Below are 19,476 nucleotides of genomic sequence, written 5' to 3' on the forward strand. Positions count from 1 at the left end.
ATGGAAATGTATCTAAAAGGGACTTAATCATATGCAAATAATAAAAGGAGGTGGTAGTGACCCAGCAAGCAATATGCATACAGATTTTTTTTTCCCAGGGATGTCGAAATTGAAAAGCGCATACCTGGTCGGTTAGATTTGCTGATCTTGTTATATCTTCACTGTCTGATTTTGATCCTCCTTCTCTGTCGTCTATCACCAAATCGATAGGCATTTTCCCTTTCAAACAGCTAATATACCGGTGGCAGAAATTGTCACATAATTCGTGTACCTACATTATGACAGAAATAAAAAAATGGAAGTATAATCAGGAGTGCATAAGTGACATTGACAAGTGCAATCCACCCCCCTTGTGAGACCCAAACTTCCAAAGAGGGGAAACACGGGCCAATTGTCCTCCAGAGACCCCCAGACGCATCCAGAATTAGGAATAACTTTCTTTTCTTGCAAAATAGAGATATCCCAGAAAATTGACAGTGACAAGATGATTCACAGGCTACAACATATTCAACACCCGTGTTAAATTCATCTGCTCCTGGGGTTGTGGCCATTACAGAGGTGACCTGAGTGGGTGACATTTAAGGTAAACTATTTAATTTCATCCAGTTGCTTTATTATAAATCCCTTTCCAATGCTCCTTAAGGAAAAAAGTGAATATAAATATATGTATATTTACAATATGTATAGATTCTCCAATGGACATGTACTGGAGTGGCAAAAGATACGTGCTGACTATGTAAAATCCTGTAACATTTGTAATTAGCAATTCTGTCCAGAAGATGCATGTTTTAGGGTTAGTGTTTCCACCAAAACTTGAAGGAAATCAAGTTGCCAGAACTCAGCCCCAGAAACTTAGCAAATTGGTATTTTTTAAGAGAAAGGGAAAAGATTGCCTCAAAATATTTAAGAGTAAGAGAATTGGTCTCCTCCAGGCCCTGGGCATCGCTAACATGCAAAAAAATTTGCAAGAAACCCCAGTGCGCATGCAATTTAATGTTAGTTTGAATTACAATGCATTAAGTTTTTATTGCTGAGATTTATAGAACAGCTAGCAACATCATGTTATCCCACACCCTTTCTTGAGTGTGAAGGTGGAGGACTCAAGGAACTGACATAACTATCAACTCTGCTTTGTCTCTGCACAACATTTAGTGCGCTTCTCCCACCAGCTCCTCCAGACCCCTTGCTGGCTTCTCCTCCCCCTCCACCTCTCCTCTGCGGCTGACCTGCCCCTGCTCTCAGACTGTCTTCCAGAAACTCACAAAAACTAAACAAAACTGCCCCGCCTCCCCCCCCCCCCCCAATGCAACTAGGAGAAAGAGGAAGAGACCACAGAGGTATCAACCTGTGAAGTGAACTCACAGCAGCATTCTAAACACCAACCGGGATGCACAGAATTGCAACAATTTACACAAAGCCAGCAAAGTATTAAGAGTGAACACAAGGATAGGGCGTTTGTGATTCCGGTTATAGTGGCTGAAATTGTAATTAAACTGGGAAGAGAAATGGACGCTAAGATTGGCCTTGACACTAATTACCAGCAAGAAAGACATTTATGCAAATGTCGCAGAAGCCTGAACTTCAGCCGTTCTGAAGGCTCCTCTCTGTGTGTTGGGGTGAGGGGAAGTAAAAGAGGCTAGAGAAATTACCTTCTCTAATTCCAACAGATGAAACCTTAATACTTGTATGGCTTGAATCATCTGTAAAGATACAAAAAGCATGAGCACCCCGATCTTGGTCTGCAGAAAATTGGCTGTCACAGCTCCAGCATCTCCAGCCCACCCCTTTCCCCCAGTAAATATAGTTATTTTGATTTATGGCAATAACACTAAAACTTAATAGCAGCGACTGGGTACCATCTAGAGGTTTGTATTTCTTAAGAAGAAAAAAAAAACAGCTAAAACAACAAGAACGCATCTAAGTGGGGATCATAAACACTCTCTTCCCCCTTGGCTCTACCCACTGAGTCCACCCCACCCCCAAAGGGCCACAGAGCTGGACTAGGTGTTTCCTTGGAGGCTGAGGGAGAGTGCACCAGAAAATATTCCAAAGGGTCCCCAAATTGTGGCTTTTCACACTGCAAACTTCCTGCCGCCTTCCGCACACCTTGCAGGCACCCGGAATGCTTGGGGGCCCCTGCCCGGTCGCTGCGCTCGTGGCGAGCCTTGCAGGGCTGGGAAGTCCACAAAGTTTAAGCACACACGCTGACAGGCCTGGAGATAAATCCCCGCGCTGATTAGGGCTGCGCGGCCCGGCTGTCATAAAAACAAAAGCTCGCGTTTCCCCGCGCCGGCTCGCCCGGCCCCTCTCGAGATGAATTTATTTCCCCGGGATCCTGTCCCGGACCACTTGTGCGTGGACGCACACACTAAGACTGGTCTGGAAACCCCAGGGCTCTCCAGGCGAAGCCCCAGGGGGTTGGAGATTGGGGTGGGGGAAAGGAGTGGGCAGGGGGAAGGGGTCGGCTCTTACCAAGTTATCCAGTTCAGGATTAGAAGAAAATAGAGGTTTTTCTGCGCGAATCTAAATGCAAGTGAGGAGGGGCGGGAAAAGGGGGGAGGGGGAGGGAAGAAAGAAGAAGAAAAAATGAAATCTGGTCGCCTTGCTAGTTTCTTGCCCCACTGCCCTGCCTGGGACGGGATGTAACCCCGAGACGGAGGCCCGCTTAGGAACACTTCAGGGTGACTCCAAGAAGCTGAAAATCAGCCCAGAGCCCAGGCTCCCTTCTGGGAGCGCCCAGCTGCGTGGCCCGCCGCTCGCGCCGGGTCCAAAGCGGCCAAACGCCCGCAGCCGGCGATTTCAGCTTTCCGCAGGGAGTTGGCTGCGGTGGCCGGTGGAGGGGGCCCAGGGCCGCCTGGGGGCGATTTTAAGTCATCCGCAGAGCAGACCCTCACAAGGGGAGGACGACCTCACGGTGGACGTGACACGCACGGCTGAGGGTGGGTGGACTCTCTGCTGGCTACTTTTGAAAATATGCGGGGTGTGTGTGTGTGTGTGCTCGCGCGTTGGGGGAGGGGCTGTCTTCTGCTTTTCTTTCTTTCTTTCTTTTTTTTTACTTTTTTTTTTTTTTTTGGAAACATGTATTTGCTGACCTGTTTGGCGAACACGGCTATATCTTCATTGAATGACTCTGACGAGCAGACGTCCCCGCCCGCCACCCCCGGCTCGCGGGGGGTACAAGTAGCTAATTCACATTTCTCAAAAATCAGTGCTAAGAGAGGGAAGAGGGGGTGTCTGTAAGAAAATACAACAGTCACAAACAACACAATGGTTAGTCCCGAGTCAGTGAAAGACGCGCCCAAGAAAAACAGCCGGAGGAGCTCGAGAAAGAGACCCCCTCCCTGATTTTTGTCACCTACTTTTATCCCCTTCCTCCAACCCCCTGCCCAGGTGGCGGATCACCTCCCCTTCCTCTTAGGGCCCTGAAGTCCGAGGCCCTGAGCCATTCATGGGCCGTATCTAAGGATCGGTTCAGCCTATCTGGCCGGAGAAATTGGCAACATTTGCCACGAATAAAAACCCAAGCGGTTCCAGCAGCCATTTTGAATTAAGTTTCCCACCCCGACCAGCCCTCGTCCCTGGGCTGCACATCCAGGACCCGGTGGAGGAGAAGGGCGCTGGGCGCAGGGGCTGGGGAAGCGACTTGGTGAAGGTTCCTCCCGGGCGGCCGCCGGAGGCTCGGGGGCGCTCGGTGGCAGGCGCTCAGCTCACTTGAGGCAAGGCTCTCTGGGGCTGCCGGACCGACTGTCACTGGATTGCACCCACCGAACCCAAGCCCACGGCCCTGGGAGAGCAGCAGGGGCCCTCCTCGGCCCTCTGCACGCTCCCCTCCCTTCGCGGATGTCCCCAACGGCCCCCCAAACAAAGTTCCTGCAAATGTTCCCGCGGTGGGGCCTTTCATTTCGTTTCTGCGGAGTGGCAGAGCAGCTAGTCTTGTGAGGGGCCTAGATGTCGCCTGTCTCAGCCCATTTAGGGAAAAGAAAAAAAAAAAAAAGCTTGCCCAAGGAGATGTCTCGAGTCTTTTATTCGCTCTCACAGCCCAGCTGGGAATTTAACAGTTTGGGGGCCTTTTCAAAGCTGCCCCAAATGTTCTGTCCCTGAGCCCGAATCATTCGCAGTGAATGCTGCGGAAGGAACGCTAGGATTTATACAAGTCCATGGCACCAGGGGCCAGAAAATCAAGCAGTAAGTCCCCCCCACCCCAGCCAGGGAGCGTCAGTGTTGCCAGGTTTTCTTTTTTAAAAAGAAGACATATATAGAAATAAAAGTTGTTGCAAAGTAAAAGGAGCTCCCCGAATCCATCAGCACACAGTAGGCGCAAGTGCCTTTCCAAGGATTTTAGCTAGTGCAGCAGGGTTTCATCCAGCATGGTGCGAGCCTCGGCTAGAAAACAGCCTCCCGCCTGAGTGCACCCCGCATTTCCTTCTAGCTACATCCCGCAGGTTTCACCTTAGAATACAAAGTGTTAAAACGTCTAGAAGTTTCCTAACGTCCGGAGCAATCCAGAGCCAGCCCCTCTCCTTGACTTCAGTGGTCAGACTCCCTAAATGCAAAACATGTTCCCCCTTGTCTGACCCGCAACCGTGCTCCCTTGATTTCATTGTGCAGTGGCAGAGCCAGCATACGGTTGCTGAGTAAACTTAGCAAGTCAGAACAATCAGTGGCTTAAAAGATTTTCCCTTAAACTCAAAGTTTCGTACCAACACAAAGGCGCCTACATTTGGAAGCCCTAACGTGCTCCGAGCGAAGTCGAGCGAGGATGGACTCCAACGCGATGAGTGGCGGTCTGGGAGGGGACCAGGGACCTTTAGGCAACTTCTCTCGCCCTGGGACCCCTGTTTGGTGCTGCCGCGGCGGAATGGGGCGCTGGGTGGACACAGAGCAAGTATGGAGGCCGGGGTGGGGGTCGGGGACTGCAGACCGCCTCCCCCAGTCCTTCATGCAACGCGAATGAATACTCAACCACAGCACCTCCAACCCAGACAGCTCTGACCTGCCTCTTACCAAGGGCACTGGGAAACAGGGGAAGCATCGCATCTCAACGAGTTAACCTGCTCCCCATTGTACCTACCCATAAATGGCATCTTTATCTCTCTTTAAAGCGTCATTGACCGAAGAGCCCATGCTGGGGGCCATGGCGTTGGTGTGAGCTGTGTGTGGATACTGATGCGAGTGCAGAGGAGGCCCGTGGTTCAGGTGGTGGACCGGCTGCATGGACCTGGCCGCGTGCGGGTCCCCATACATCGTGGAGGGGATGCCTACTCCATCCATGCCCCCGTAATGGGGTAGATCGTCGTACTGCATGACAAACAGGAAAGAGAGAAGGTTCAGAAAGCCAGGCGGGCAAATGGGGGAACGGCAGGGCACCAAGCTTATATAAGGTCAGTCCAGCTGGCTCCTTCAAGCCGGAATTTGGTTGCCTTGCATCTCCAAAGTTGAGATTTCTTGTTTAAAAAACAATTTCTCAAGTAAAAATTCTAGGAGTCTCGCTAAGACTCATCTGGGATGAATGTTCTTGCCCTAACTTGTGTCCCTATCCATTCGTTCAGAAACTCAGGATCCCCTGGCGAGGAAGGAAGGAAGAAAGAAGGAAAGACAGGGAGGCATTCTCCCGGAGGGCGGAAGGTACAGCGTGCATGTCTCTGGAGGAGGAAAATCAAGCAAAATCACAATAATAAAACATGCCAGGGCAGTGCAGCTAAACCTGCCTAGTTTCACAGCCCCTTCACATCAGGGGGAGTTAAAAAAAAAAAAAAAAAGTTACGATGGGAACGGCTCTGCCAAGCACGTGAATTCAGACAGGCTTCTCATTTTATTTCCCTGCCAGCGTGGGGTTGGGCAGTCCTGCAAGACACTGCATTTCCTTTGCTTTCCAAGATAAACTCTGCTAAATTATCAAAAGGAACTGATTCCCTGATACATGAAATTTAAGGAAGGGTAATGTTTCCCTACCTTAGAGCTGAATTTAGAATGGGACAATTTCCCCAAAAAGTTACAGAAAATCTATAGTCGAAGCAATTAATATTGTATTTTTTTTTACGCTTATGAACTTTCTCCCCAGACTAGAAGTCAACCAGGCAAAAGCTACTCAATAGGTTAAAGGCAAATTCAACAGCAAATGTACACACAACCCGCTGTCTTCTTCTCCCAATAAAACTACTTTCATATTGACTGTCATTATTTCTTGTGCGAAATTGAGCTATTTGGGTTTTTCTAATTGCTTCATTCCAGGCAAGTTCTTTTCCCAAGATTTGGAGGCGCCGAGAGTGAAATGATTTTCAAAGAAAAGAGGAATTGCCACTTTCATCTCCTTAAAGCCAGAGGTGTGAAAAGAGTTTGGAAGAACGCTGGCATTTGCCTGAACCAAAGGAGTAAAGAAAAATGTGTCAGCCTAGTAACTTTCTTTTGCAAACAGGGCTTTGAGGGCTAGGACACAAATTATGCAAGGAAGGCTTTTTGTAGACCCCCTTTCTTTTAAGAAACTACCTCAGTTGGGCTGTCATTGTCTCACTTTACTCTCACTACATTTCCATTCAAATAGGAATATTGGGGAAATTAAGTATTGCATTTTTAAAGTGAGTGACTATGTGCTTAGTATCCAATTAGTACAAGGCTTACCTAAGAAAAACTTGCAAAGTATTATCTTGCATAAAAACCCCATGCAAATTAAAATTACTTTTAAAAGATGAATGCCTTCCGACCCCCAAAACCTGCTGTATTATGACAAAAGTTATATGCTTTAAAAAACTAAATACTTCTAATGATATTAAAGATGGGCATAATCAATAACATCGCAGAAGTTTCCAGCTGCTTATTTTAGTTTAAACATAGCTTTAAACTTCTGATCCCTGAATGCTCAAATTAGGTATCTAGTGTTTTTTTTAAATAGATGATTGCTCCAGCAACATATTTTTATTTTTATATAGCTGCTAGTTAGGAATCTACAGAAAACTTGGTTACTTGAATTAACATCTACAAATAACAAACACAAGTCTACAAATGCATTGAATAAATCTTCTCGCTTTAGGCCACGGCTTTAAGAGCCTCATTCAAAAAGAAAGAGAGAAAAAAGGAAACTTTTTAGCAGTGTCCTTCAGCCACGTTTCAATTTAATCTCACAATTGTTTTTAATACGTACCCTTTGCGCCATCGGCCTCTCTGGCTCCCTTCCTACTTCAACTTCTAATATATCCTCTTTAAGGCCAGTGTGAAAAGAAACAAATAAGCAAACTCCCCCGGAAAAAAAAAAAAAAAAGGCACGACGAAAAATCCTTTAACGTCTCCAGCAGTGTGAGCTACTCGTCCCAGATCGTCGGTCTACGGGACCTGAGGCAAAGCGCCCGAGTCACTGAGCATAAAAGCGCTCCGTTTCCAAGACAGCAGCGGGGGGGAGGAAAAAAGAAAAAAAAAAAAGGAAAAAGGAAAAAAAGCGCAGATCTTCTCTCCCCCAAAAATCAGTTTAAAAAAAAAAAAAAAAAGAGCGAGCGCCCCTCAGACCCAACTACCAAATCTCATGGCTTTCTGCCACTCCAGCTGTCAATCACAGGCGAGGTTGTCAACGTGGTGAATGAATGATCATCCGCTCTGTCTTCTTCTGGTCAGAACACCTCAAATGTTAATATTCAAATGCACAAAGCCCTAGCGCTCGCGTCCCTCGAATCAGTCCTAATTCCTAATCAGTTTCTCTCTTCTCTCGCTCGCTCGCTCTCTTTCTCTTTCTCTCTCTCCCTCTCTCTCTCCCCCTTTGCAACTGCTGCACTGGAGAGAGATTAGAGAAGCAGGGTTAAAAAAAATGTCTGTCTGAGTTTGTCTTAAAGGAGCCACGATCGATGCTGCCCGCTTGCAGTCCCCGTGCGTGTGTAAAGTGTGTGTTGCACAGGCGGAGAGGTGGATTCCGACCAGAATGCTAGAACCCGGAAGTAGTGGTGGCCATAACAGGTCGCGTCTTACACAATGCATTGGGCTGCAGCAAGTAGGCTCCTCGGCAGGGGTGGGTGCGCGAGGCGAGCTCCGGCCACACTGGAGAGGCGGAGAGGCGCTCCATGAAATCGCACGCCCAGGCGCCGCCGCCGCACACCCGGGGCACACGCACGCCGACGCGGGCGGCAGCGCCCGGCCGCCGCCTTGATTTCCCGCATTCTTCCCTCTCTCTCCCCCCCTCCAGACTCTCCCTCGGTCTCCAGCCCGACTCTCTTGAAATAAATTGGGAATAAACGCGGGGCCCGCCGCAGCAGCGGGAGTTATTTTGCACAGGGCACCGCACGTAGACTTCAAGACTTTCCTCGAAATTATTGGGGTCGGCCAGTCTGTGTCGGGCCCGGGGCTGATGCACGAAGTGCCGGATCCTCGGACCTAAACCTCTCCCCACCCCCGCCACCCCGAGGAGAAAAGTCCAACCCGGAGCCAGACGCGAGCGGGGCTGGGAGAGGCTCCGGCGGGGGAGTCCTGGGAACGCGGGGCCGGGGCTGGCTCGGGCGTACGGTTTTTGTGCTGTCAGAGGTGGACGCCCGGCCGGCGGCAAGGCAATGCTTGCATTTTGTCACTTTGGATCTGGACGCCCCCTCTCCTCGCCCCGGCAGCCCCCCGGCCCCAGCCCCGGCGTCCTGCGCGGAGTGAGAGCCAGGGAGGGAACAATGAGCCGGGCGCCGGGAATGTGCCCCCAGCGCCTGTTTACAAACACCGAGCTATTTATGATCGCCGGAAAGCGAAACCCGACGCGGGCTCGGGGCAGCCCGGACCTCGCGGGCGGAGCTGCGGCCCGGGCGCCGCGGGGAGGGCCGCTTTTCCTCAGACCCGCTGCGGGCGCGGCGCGACGGGGCCGGCGCGCTCGGCTCCGGCTGCGGCCGCCGCCGCCTTTGTCTTCGAGGCGCCGAGGGGCTCCGGCCTCGGCCTCGCGCGGGCCTGGAGGGGCCCCGCGCCCCCAGCTCTCTCCCCGGCGACGCCCTGCTCCTTTGCTGACCACACTTTCCTGTCCCCCCACCACCACCCACCCCACACACTCGGTTCGGCGAAAACTCCCAGTGCCTGAGGAAAAGGATCCACTTCGGGAGCCGAGGTTTGCAGACAAAAGCTGCCGGTACCCAAACTCGGAGGCTCGGCGCCTCTGGCTTTAACTTTCCCCCTGCGAATACCTATTCTCTGGGCTTAGTCATTTCCCCCCTTCTCTTTATTGTGGCACTCTGAGGTGGCCCTTTACAGTGCTATGTAATGGTGTTATTTTCGAGTTTGCTGCCCGCCGGGCTCCGGTCTGCTGAGAGGGCTTGGCCGCAGCAGCTCGACCGGCGCCGGGAAGCCTCCCATCCCCGAGCGGGGCTCGCAGCTCGCTCGGCTCCGAGAGGAACCCCCGCCCCCACCCCCCAGCCGAAGCCTCGCCGAAAACTCCCCCTGCGGTCGGCTGGAAAATGAACTCACCCAAATCTCGGTGGGCAGCCGTGGCGAAGGGCTCGGCCAATCAGGAGGCGCCCCCGCCCAGGCGGCCGCGCATTGGCTGCGGGGAAAATCAATTATCAAATAATCGATCAGCAGGGAGCTTCGATCTGCCGGGAATGCAAACCGCCAGCCCCGATTCCCGCCCCGAAGGTGGCCAAAAGGCTGACTCCCTCGAAGCGGCGGGCGCACGCGCCCCTCACCCCCACCCCCGTCCTGCGGCCCGGGCCGCGGCCCCAGCCCTGGCCCCTAAAGGGGCGCAGGGGTGGGGGGCAGAGTTTTCAGCCAGAGCGAGGGGGCTCCGTTCTGGCGGAGACGGTTTGGAAAAGGTTAGGCGCTCGGAGGTGTGCAGCAGCCAACTCTTAGGCGCCAAGTAGCAGGGAAGATGCGACCCGAGTTTCCGTGGAGTGGGCTTGCGACAGCGGGCACCAGGGCGAGCGTCGGACCCGGGGTCCCGACCGGGTCCCCGCCGCGCGCGGAGCCTCCCCGAGGCGATTCCTGTGGCTTCCTAAAGCCTCCGCACGGGTCGGCGCCGGCTGAGCCGCCCCGAGAGGGCAGCGTTTCCAGCAGGCCGAGCCGACGAGCCCCGCAGCCTCCCCCAGCCCCCCGCCCCAGTCCGCTCCCGGTGTGCGCCTGGAAGACAGGGCTGGCGCGGTCCACCCAGAACCGCTCTCTCCTCCGAAGAGCCACGGCTGCTTTCCGTCGGTTCCAAACGTCCTCGGGATCCCTCATCTCTTGACTCGCCCCCCCATCCCCCTCAGACACACGCCTTTTCTTCTTTTGTCTGGCACACTCAAGTTTTAGGATCTCTTACTTTTTACGTCGCATACGTGTGTAGTTTCCTGGCACAAACTCCCCGACGCCTCACTCGGAAAGGGAAGGCAGGCCCCGGAGTCAAAGCCTGGGGGTCGGGGGGTGAGGGGCAGCCAGGTGGATGACCGGCGCCTGTGAGCCCACGCCTGACCCCTGCTCTCCCCACCCTCGCGGCATGAACTTGGAAGCAAATTTCAGGCCAATTTCAGGGTCTCGGGGAGGCGATTTCTGTCTTCTTCCTGGGGAGTGGCGCTGGCTGGGCCAGGCAGCACAAGCCTTTCCCAAGTATGGAGAGGACCGGGCCGGCCCGCAGCCCGCCGGCCTTCCCCACCACCTGAGCGCCTTCGACGGCTGCCTGCGGGGCCGTGCGCGCCGTCTCCGCACCCGCGCTCCTGGGAGCGGGAGGGGGACCCGAGGGGGACAGGGGAGGGCGTCGAACCAAAGCCTGACGTGGGCACGGCTTCGCTCACGGCCCTTATGTGAACTGCGAGGGAGATTGTGTAATTTAACTGAGGGAAATTTACTGCGAAATACACTTAGACGACCATGATCTTTACCAGCCCTTAGGGGTTCTCAGCAGACTTAGGTAACCCGGCCGGGCGTTCCCTCCGCTCAACCCTCCACGTTTTCACATTAGGAAAAGGGCAGTTTGTTAATATACGGAATATACTTTTTTAACAACAGGATTGGCTTCGTGTTATTGCTTTCCAGCAAATAATATCTTTTGTTTTCAGCAGAGATTAAAAACGAAAAAAATTCAAGTAAATCACTCTTTTCCAACAACCGGAGCCTTCAAAATAGTAGGCAGACTTGGGTGCAAACCATGGTATGCCAGGTCACCTTAAAAATGTTCTTTAAATGTCGTACACACAGATTTTTCTTACAGAATGGAACAGTTTGAGTTTGTGAGCTTAAAATAAACTTACTGGTTGTGAAAAGTGTCTTCTTCCCCACTATCCATTTGTAACTGTGAACCCAATGCTACTTCTAGGCCTTTGTACAATTAATTCTAGACAATCAAGGGGCTGAAACACTTTTACAATGTAATTACAGTAGTACAAATTGTTTGCCCAAACCTCATTCTGGATAAGGATTTTACAATTAGCAAACAGTTATTACAGTTGGGGCTTGCCGGGAGAAATTGCATGGAGGGTGTCTAGAGTTTTAACATAGGAGCCATAAAAGTTAAAAAAAAAAAAAAAAAGGGATACCTCCTTCAACAGGGTAACAATGAATCATCTATTAAAAGGAATAAGTGAAGGGCCAAGTCCTAGGTGTCAGTGAGAGCGGATGAGACGTTCCTGCTTGCTATGTGACAGCACCTATCCTAAGCATGGATCGTACACTTTCTTTTCTAGGCAAGTGAACTTTATTCTGCAGCATCTTGACTTGGTGAAGGCCCTTCCATTCTCTGCTCCTCCTTCACCTCCTCGGGCACCTTCCACAGATAGAGAAGGAGTACTAAAAAGAGGCGTTCTGGGCCCTTGGTCTCTGCTGTTTCTCCCCTCCCAAGGGAGGCATTTGAGGCCAGCGGAGCTCCTCTGGGCTGCTGGCCTCCTCTGGGGGTAAACTCCCCTTGTACCTTTCTGTTCTATAAGGAGCCGTGCCTTTGGGAAGGCCTATATCCTGAATTAGGCTTTTGTCCCAAAACTTCACACTGATGAGTCAGTTCCAAAGCCCTGTGAAATTAAAGAGGCACCTCTTAAGGTAAAATGTGTGTGTATTTGCCAGCCCAGAATAAACAAAAGCCTGTTAATCAATCGAGTTTGGCAGCTGTGTTCACAGAATGATAAGAGTTTATCATCTGCCACCTAACTTCAAGATGCCTTTTAAAATGTTGTGATTGCTTTTTAGGTTATCCTGTGGTGTGGAGGCTTGGGGTTGGTCCCTCAAGAACATCCCTCCTCTACATCTCACTCCCACATTCGCATTTGCATTTCAAAAACACAGAAATGAGAGGAGGGGAAGACAGCTTAAAGAAAATAGATTTGAAATCTAGTAGAGATAATAGAGGAATGTTAGAGATAAGAGCCTGGATGTGATGGGAGAAAGGTACCAAGAAGTCAGAGCTAATGAATGGCTGTGAGAAAAGTGAAAGAAACTATTTAGAAGTCTATTAAAGGGAGAAACCTGGTTAGGGCATGTGCAAGGGGGTCAACCCAGAGGATCAAGGAGGACGTTAATCAAGTGCCCCAGAGCAATGGAGGCTATAAGGACTGGGAAATTTGTTTACTGCATTTTGCTTCAGAAAACAAAGAATGTCTGGGTCCAGTTCAGAAGTCAGTGAGAGGTCAGCTTAGGCTCTCTAACCATTGGAAGGAAAATACCCAAGTCACTCTACTTTGGCCCGAGAATGCAAAAGCTAAGAGAAAAATTGGGGTGGGGGTGCTTTCTTTACTACTTTTCTATTTCAAATCATTACAAAGCTTTGGTCTCTAGAGGGGGAAAAAACTACACTGGTTAACATAATTACTAGCTCTGACATTTTCAGAAGTTATAGAGGTCTTTTATTAATTAAATGGAGGGCTTAATAAAATATTCCTAATAAAATTTATGGTTGTCTTAAAACTTTCTAAACAGTGCTATAAATTCTTAATAAAATTAACTGGGAAATGAGTTATTAGCTCACACTTTACCCTCTCCACCCCCGCTCCACCCCCTGGTCCTGCATTAAGAGTGTCTGCAGAATTAAAGGGAAATAGAAACCTTTTAGTAAAATATAAATATTAGCAAAGTCATACATGGCTGTAGAAGAGGCAAAGTCTCAACTATTATTTCTAATAGCATCGTCCTCCAATATCCCCCAAGAGCTCCTCACAGAACTTGGTGGAGCGAATTTCTTCTCATTTACTACACGTCATATATGCATGCATATGTAAGCCCATTTGAAATACAATCCTCAGTTCTGTGGGTTGGGCTGTATATTTTATCTAATAAAAAACATGGACATATCATGCCAACTTACGATACAGAATCTTGAACATTCAGTTGTAAATACATTCTTTATCCATTAACAGATAATTTAAAATGTACTGCACCTTTCTCAATTTCATTTCCTTTGTTGATAACTTTTAAATGATAAATTCTCAATAACATTCCCCTCTGCACTTCTCATTTCTAACAGTCAGTGTATTCTCTGAAGTTGCATTTTCTTGAGAATATACCCTAAACTTTCCCTATCACTAATGTTTCAAAACCTTGATGAGTTGCCGTTAAGTTCTGAGATAAGTCTCTTCTGCTCAGATACAGTTCTGGCTGAATATTTAAAAGAATAGCACACTCACATACACTCCAAACCAAACCAGACAGCCTTAGTGAATTGTTTAGCATTTGAAGGCTTGATCTTTTATGCCGTCTACTGGACAATGGAAAAACTGCAGCCTTAATGACAAGCTTTTTTCTAGTCCAGTATTTAATGGAGTTGGGGGTTGGGGACTGGAGGTACACAGTGTCATTTGGGGTTAGTGAGTAACAGAAGACCACTACAGGATCCAACTGAGGCTCAAAGGAGAGGTCTTGTGGTCTAATCACATTTTTTCAAATCCAAGGATAGAACACATTAAGTACAGGCACATCTCAACCACTTTACCAAGGCACCAGGCATAAGTCTACGTTTGCTACAGCTGTGTGTGTATGTGTGTACACAAAGTCAGTATTGGAAAAACAGAAAAGATGATGGAACAGGTTTGGTGTCTAGAAAAAAAAATACTGGAAAAAAAATACTGGTGGTTGGTTGGCTCTGAGGGTGAATTTGCTTGACAGGTTAAATCTATCCAGGATGCTGTAAGATCCAGGATGTGCAAATTAATGCTTGGACTTTGGAACGTGACATGACATTTGGTAATCAAGACAAGAACATTTAGAAGAGGGGCAATGAGACTGATAATTAGAAAAATTTTAGTGTAGTTCCCTTTTAGCAGTTCTGGATGAAAATGTAAAACTTCAGTGTGTTCTGTTGGGGAACACAGTGGAGAAAGTGTGGGTGAGACTCACGTTCAGATGCCTTTATGTACAGAGGCTGTTTGCTGTTCTCTTAGTCATTAAAAATCTTATATACATGCTGGTTATAATTTTAAAGTAGTTGTGGTGTTCTAGCACCATGGAGGCTTTGGGGGAAAAATGTTTAAAAAGGCATGAAGCTAACTCTGACCTCTGCTTGGTATTGACATAGTTTCTGAAGTAAATCACAATTACCATAGGGAAGTGATTTAAGAAACAAACAAATCCCAATGCCAAAAAATATGGAGGAGTCGAGCTACTTTTGGTTAAAGAGATGTAGGCTTTGGTACAAGGGCTCTTAAAATCATTATTGTGCTTTCCTGAAGTTAAAATTCCTGGTTACATTTTACTGAATCCCAGTAGGACATGACTAGTTATTAGGGTGCCTCTTAATAAAAACCTAATAGTGAAAAGAAGAAAACTTTAGGACATTTTATTGATGCATAAATATATTTCAATGATCTACTTACAATATATATTTTGATGTGGCACTAAGGCAGAATGACTTTAAAATATCATATTAAATATAGATGTTTCAGAGAACCTGGACTGACACTGACTACTTAAACCAGTGGGATCGCTGGCATTGCAGTGGAAAACTCAGGATGGTTTCAGTTGTTCACTTGAGATGGTGGTGTTGGGGTGGGGTGTCTCTTAAACCTTAGCATAAGCAACTGACTGTGAAAGGTTATTATTTTATGAGATGCTGTTTGGAGCCACTTTGTGAGATGCTATTTGACCCAGATGAAACAAACAAACAAAAACCCTACTAACAATAGGTGGAGAACCTGAAAAATTCTTGCAGGAACTAATCACAAGCAATACATGTTCGACGTTTGCTAAACCAACAGTGGAGACACTGATTGCTGCAGGACCAGGCAAAGGGACCCTGGTCCTCAGTCGCACACACTGCCCCTTCGAAGCCCCAGGACGAACCAGACCAGACGTTCTAGCATCCGCGTTTGCCAAGAGGGGCGCGCTTTGTGAAAACCTCCAGGCAAAACGCGTGCTGATTATTGAAAAATTGAAAAATAAATATTTTAACATTTCATTGAATTCTCTAATGAGTTAGAACAACATCGAAGGCTTCCTGCAGCTCAGAAAGACTTCTCGTGTGAGAAACACGGAGGAGGAAAACTCAAGTTGCATGACGCGGCTGAGTCGCCACTCACTTGTTAGTACCCGAAAACACACTTTTCTGGGTCCTTACTTAAAATGCAAAATAAATATTATCTTTCCTTGCCCCTTTTTAACTTAAGATTAACTTCAGACTATGGTTGTACTTGCTGAAAGTCATTACCCCCCTCTCCCAGGCGATTTATAGGAGAAAAGACCAATTTGAAAACTTGTAACTAATAGGAGAAGGCGACGTCGAAGCCGCACGAAATCGGTCCGAGGCCGAGCGCGCAGCCTGCGAGGCGCCCCCGGGATACACTGCATTTACGGACCCCTTCTGGGAATCCTGGCGGAGGGGAGCCTCTCACCGTGTGTGTCTGCACGGTGACCCCACAAAACAGGGGGCATGCGAGCAAGGGTCGGGTCCCCGCCGCGCCCTAGAGCACGGTCTGGATCCAGAGGCCCCGGAATGCCTGCACCCCAGGGTGCGGGCTCCCTGGGTCGGGTGGAGGGTCCCGGCGGAATTCCCTTCCTGCAGCCGTGCTGCAGGGTCCGCTCACACCCGGCTTGGCGCAGGAGAGGAGGGGAAAGTGTCCCCTGGGAAGGTGGAAAGATCCTCTCTCCTGTGGGTCTCCCCTCCCCTGTCATTTATACCCCCCCCCCCACACACACACTTTGGAGTTCGTCTCAGCATCTGCGGGAGGGCGCGGGCCAGGCCCCGGCGGCGGGGGCGCGAGGACCCGGGAGCGCCGGCCTCGGTCTTTGGCTGCTTCGGGCTGAGCACCCGCAGGCGCTCTTCTGCCCAGCGGGCCTCTGGTACTCCTGATCGTCCCGCTCACCAACACACACCCCCACCCCCCCCACCCCGCCTCCCGCTTCCCGGCCTAATTCTAGACGCTTCTCGCTCCCGTTCCTGGACGGCTCTTCTCAGGGGCGCCCCCATCCCCCCTTCCTCTTCCGAGGTCAAGTGCGCTCCCCGAGTCTGTTTGAGTCGGGAGAGCCCCGGGGAGCCACGGGCCCCCTCGAAGAGGCTGGCGGGCGGGCGCGTTTACGGCCAGGGTTCTGGTTTCAGGTGCGCTTCGGGGAGGAGATGCGGCTGCGGACCGCGGGAGACCGGAGCGGGTCCTGCTGCCGCGTTCAGCCGCCGCGGGGTGGGAGCCGAGGCCCCGCCTGGCCGTGCTCCTCGCGCCGGGAGGGGAAGAGCAGGCCGGGGCAAAGCGAAGCGAGGGGAAGGAGCGAGAGAGCGGCGGAAACGGAGGCGGCGCCGAAAGCAGACGGAGAGCCGAGCCCGAGGGCGCCGCTCTCCCCGCCGGGACCCGCGAGCGGCCTCCCCGCGGCGGTACGCGGGCAAAAGCGTGCCGCAGGCCCGTACGGTGCTTTCTGCTTCGCGGGAGCCGTGGCACGGAATTGCATATTGATTTTGCTAAATAGTTCACAGAGCTGTTGCTTCCCCTGGCTCTTCACGTTTGCGCGCAGTTCTCTGGGGGATGCGTAGAGAGAGGGAAGGAGAGAGGAAGAGAAGGGGAGGGGAGCGGAGGGGAGGGGAAGGATATGAAGGGAAGGGATGGGGAGGCAAGGGGCTAGGTATGGATGGTGTAGAAGCAGAGGTCAGAGGCAAACACGGACCCTCTCTTATCCCCTAGGCCAGTCCACAAGAGACCGTCCTGCTCCGGGCGGGCAGCAGGTACCCCCGTGCGGTGCGGGTAGCGTGGGATGGGCCTTTGCTCTGCCTGGCACCCCCTGTTTACAGCCCCTTCCCCATCATAGGGAGTGGAGGCCCGAGAAAGCCCACTTCACAGATGAGGACAGTGAGATCCAGGGGGTCACGTGAAGTGGATCGAAGTTCTCCCCTTTCTTTCCTGCATGCCTCAAGCTTCCTTCTTATGTGTTCTCCGACTCTCAAAAGAAATCACAGCTAGGGAAGCGGCTTTCCTCCCTAAGGAGACTGCCACTGGGTGGTGTGCGTGTGGGTGCTGTGTGCTTGTGATGTGTGTGAGTGTGTTTTCTTGTGTGTGTGGTATGTGAGTGAGGGGCCAGGTCTATGGTGGTGTGAGTGTGCAGGTGTGTGTCTGTGACCTGTGCATGTGATGTGAGGGTGTGTAATGTGTGTGAGGGTGTGTGTGTGGTTGTGAGGGTGTGTGTGTGATGTGTGTGTGATGTATGAGGGTGTGTGTGTGGTGGTGTGTGTGATGTGAGGGAGTTGTGAAGGTGTGTGAGAGTGTGTGTGTGATATGTGTGTCAGGGTGTGTGTGCATGTGATGTGAGGGTGTGTGATGTGTGCATGTGTTGTGTGTGAGGGTGTATTGTGAGGGGGTGTGTGTGTAGTGTGTGAGGGTGTGAGTGTGAGGGTGTGCATGTAATGTAAGGGTGTGTATTAGTTTCTGAGGGTGTGTGCAATGTGAGGGTGTGTGTTTGGTGTGTGTCAGCATGTGTGTGCATGTGATATGAGGGTGTGTATGTAGTGTGTGAGGGTATGTGTGAGTGTGAAGGTGTGTGTATAGTGTGAGGGTGTGTGTGTGATGTGTGAGGGTGTGTGTGTGATGTGAGAGTGTGTGTTTGGTGTGTGTGTCAGCATGTGTGCATGTGATGTGTGTGAGGGTGTATGTATAAGGGTGTGTGTAGTGTGTGAGGGTGTGAGTGTGAGGGTATTCATGTAATGTAAGGGGGTGTGTGTAGTGTGTGAGAGTGTGTGTAGTGTGTGAGGGTGTGTGTGTAGTGTGTTAGGGGTTGTGTGTAGTATGAGGGTGTGTGTGTGATGTGTGAGGGTGTGTGTGTATAGTGGGTGAAGGTGTGAGTGATATGTGAGGGTGTGTGTGTGTAGTGTGTGAAGGTGTGAGTGTGAGAGTGTGCATGTAATGTGACGATGTGTGTAGTGTCTGAGGGTGTGTGTGTAGTGTGTGAGAGTGTGTGTGTGATGTGAGGATGTGTGTTTGGTGTGTGTGTGTGTCAGCATGTGTGTGCATGTGATGTGAGGGTGTGTGTGTAGTGTGTGAGGGTGAAGGTGAGGGTGTGTGAGTGTGGTGAGTGTGATGGGGCCAGGTGTGTGGTGGTGTGAGTGTGTGGGTGTGAGGGCCTGGGTGTGTGGCTCCAATACTGACTCCACCCCTGATCCCTGGGAAAGTGGCAGTCAGGGAGGCTCACTGACAGACTCATGCAGGGGAGAGTGGACAGGGCAGGCAGAGCTGGTGTCAGGAGGTGATGGTGCTGGTGACTCCTAGGGCTTGCTCTTCTCCTACTGTTTTTACATGCAAGCAGGCAAGCAGTTACCTCCGCCTTTTGGGTTGTCTTCCTGTGCCTTAATGAACGTAAGTGCAAAACTGGCCCAGGTCACTGCACAGGAGCAGGGTGAGTGTCCTCCAACCCTGGCTGCCCCCAGCAGCTTGTCTTTTAAGGATACGAGAAAAGGCTTCTTGGAGTCCACACAGACCAAGTGCCCCACTGGGATGTTCAGATCCCAAGTTATGGAAACAGCATTTTATTGCTGCTTCCTCAAACTTTACTGCAACCCAGGCTGCCAGACCCTTTACAAAGACATCCTGCATCTTCTGTGGGCAAAGTAAGCTTTCGAGTTGGCATTTCTAATTCTGAAATATTTGTATTTTTAGTTTCAAATTTTTGCTTCTGCAACAGGTCAGTTGTTTGTCACCCTCTTCTCCTCATTTCCTGATTATTTTTAGCCTTTTATTATAACTTTTTTGTGACTTTGAATTTTGTCTTGTTTTGGGTGTTTGATACAGAAAACTTGCCTGTAGGCCAGTTATCTCTTGTCATCTATGTTTGTTCTGTTTTGTAAAACTCGAAATTTTACTGACTTTTTGGTTTGTTTTTACTCATTGAATAAGAATAACAACCCAAAGCCTAATGCTGCTGGAGTTTTAAACTTTGGTAATTTTCTGTGTCGGCGTTTAGCTATTATGACAAGCCTGTTGTATTTTCTTAGATACTTGTTAATGCACGTTGTTGTCTTTGAGTTAAAAATCTTTTATGAGGTCATGATCTTTGAGAGCTATTTTATTTGCAACTGTTTAGTGGTGGTAGGCTGAAACTGAAGAGTGATTTTGGAAAGTATTTCCAATTAGAAAAAGCTCATTATGTGCACAAAACTCCCAGGACTGTCTCGGG

At 50.1% G+C, this 19,476-nt stretch overlaps 1 protein-coding gene and 1 long non-coding RNA gene across 9 annotated transcripts in view; one reads left to right on the forward strand and one right to left on the reverse strand.

The window, feature by feature from the left end:
- The window catches only part of MEIS1 (Meis homeobox 1), a 141,260-nt gene extending 130,903 nt beyond the window's left edge, over positions 1 to 10,357 (reverse strand). For 3 of the 8 annotated variants that reach the window (XM_051837804.2, XM_051837784.2, XM_051837801.2), the window contains exons 1-8: positions 10,241 to 10,269; positions 9,412 to 9,487; positions 7,951 to 8,019; positions 5,072 to 5,298; positions 3,093 to 3,234; positions 2,473 to 2,523; positions 1,650 to 1,700; positions 125 to 271 (exon numbers count right to left, since the gene is read on the reverse strand). In XM_051837804.2, coding sequence (XP_051693764.1) covers positions 125 to 271; positions 1,650 to 1,700; positions 2,473 to 2,523; positions 3,093 to 3,234; positions 5,072 to 5,298; positions 7,951 to 8,019; positions 9,412 to 9,487; positions 10,241 to 10,254 — 777 coding nt within the window. In that variant the 5' untranslated portion in view covers positions 10,255 to 10,269. Of the gene's footprint in view, positions 1 to 124; positions 272 to 1,649; positions 1,701 to 2,472; positions 2,524 to 3,092; positions 3,235 to 5,071; positions 5,299 to 7,138; positions 7,925 to 7,950; positions 8,020 to 9,411; positions 9,488 to 10,240 lie in introns of those variants that run through there. The other 5 variants (XM_051837788.2, XM_070069034.1, XM_008254323.4 and 2 more) reach the window with 3 other exon arrangements.
- Positions 10,358 to 16,971: 6,614 nt separating this feature from the next.
- Positions 16,972 to 19,476, forward strand: part of LOC138848601 (uncharacterized) — a 59,661-nt gene continuing 57,156 nt past the window's right edge. The window contains exon 1 of the long non-coding RNA XR_011386612.1: positions 16,972 to 18,910. This is a non-coding gene — a long non-coding RNA (uncharacterized lncRNA). The remainder of the gene's footprint in view (positions 18,911 to 19,476) is intronic.

Source organism: Oryctolagus cuniculus, chromosome 2 (assembly GCF_964237555.1).
Source record: "Oryctolagus cuniculus chromosome 2, mOryCun1.1, whole genome shotgun sequence".
Classification (NCBI taxonomy): domain Eukaryota; kingdom Metazoa; phylum Chordata; class Mammalia; order Lagomorpha; family Leporidae; genus Oryctolagus; species Oryctolagus cuniculus.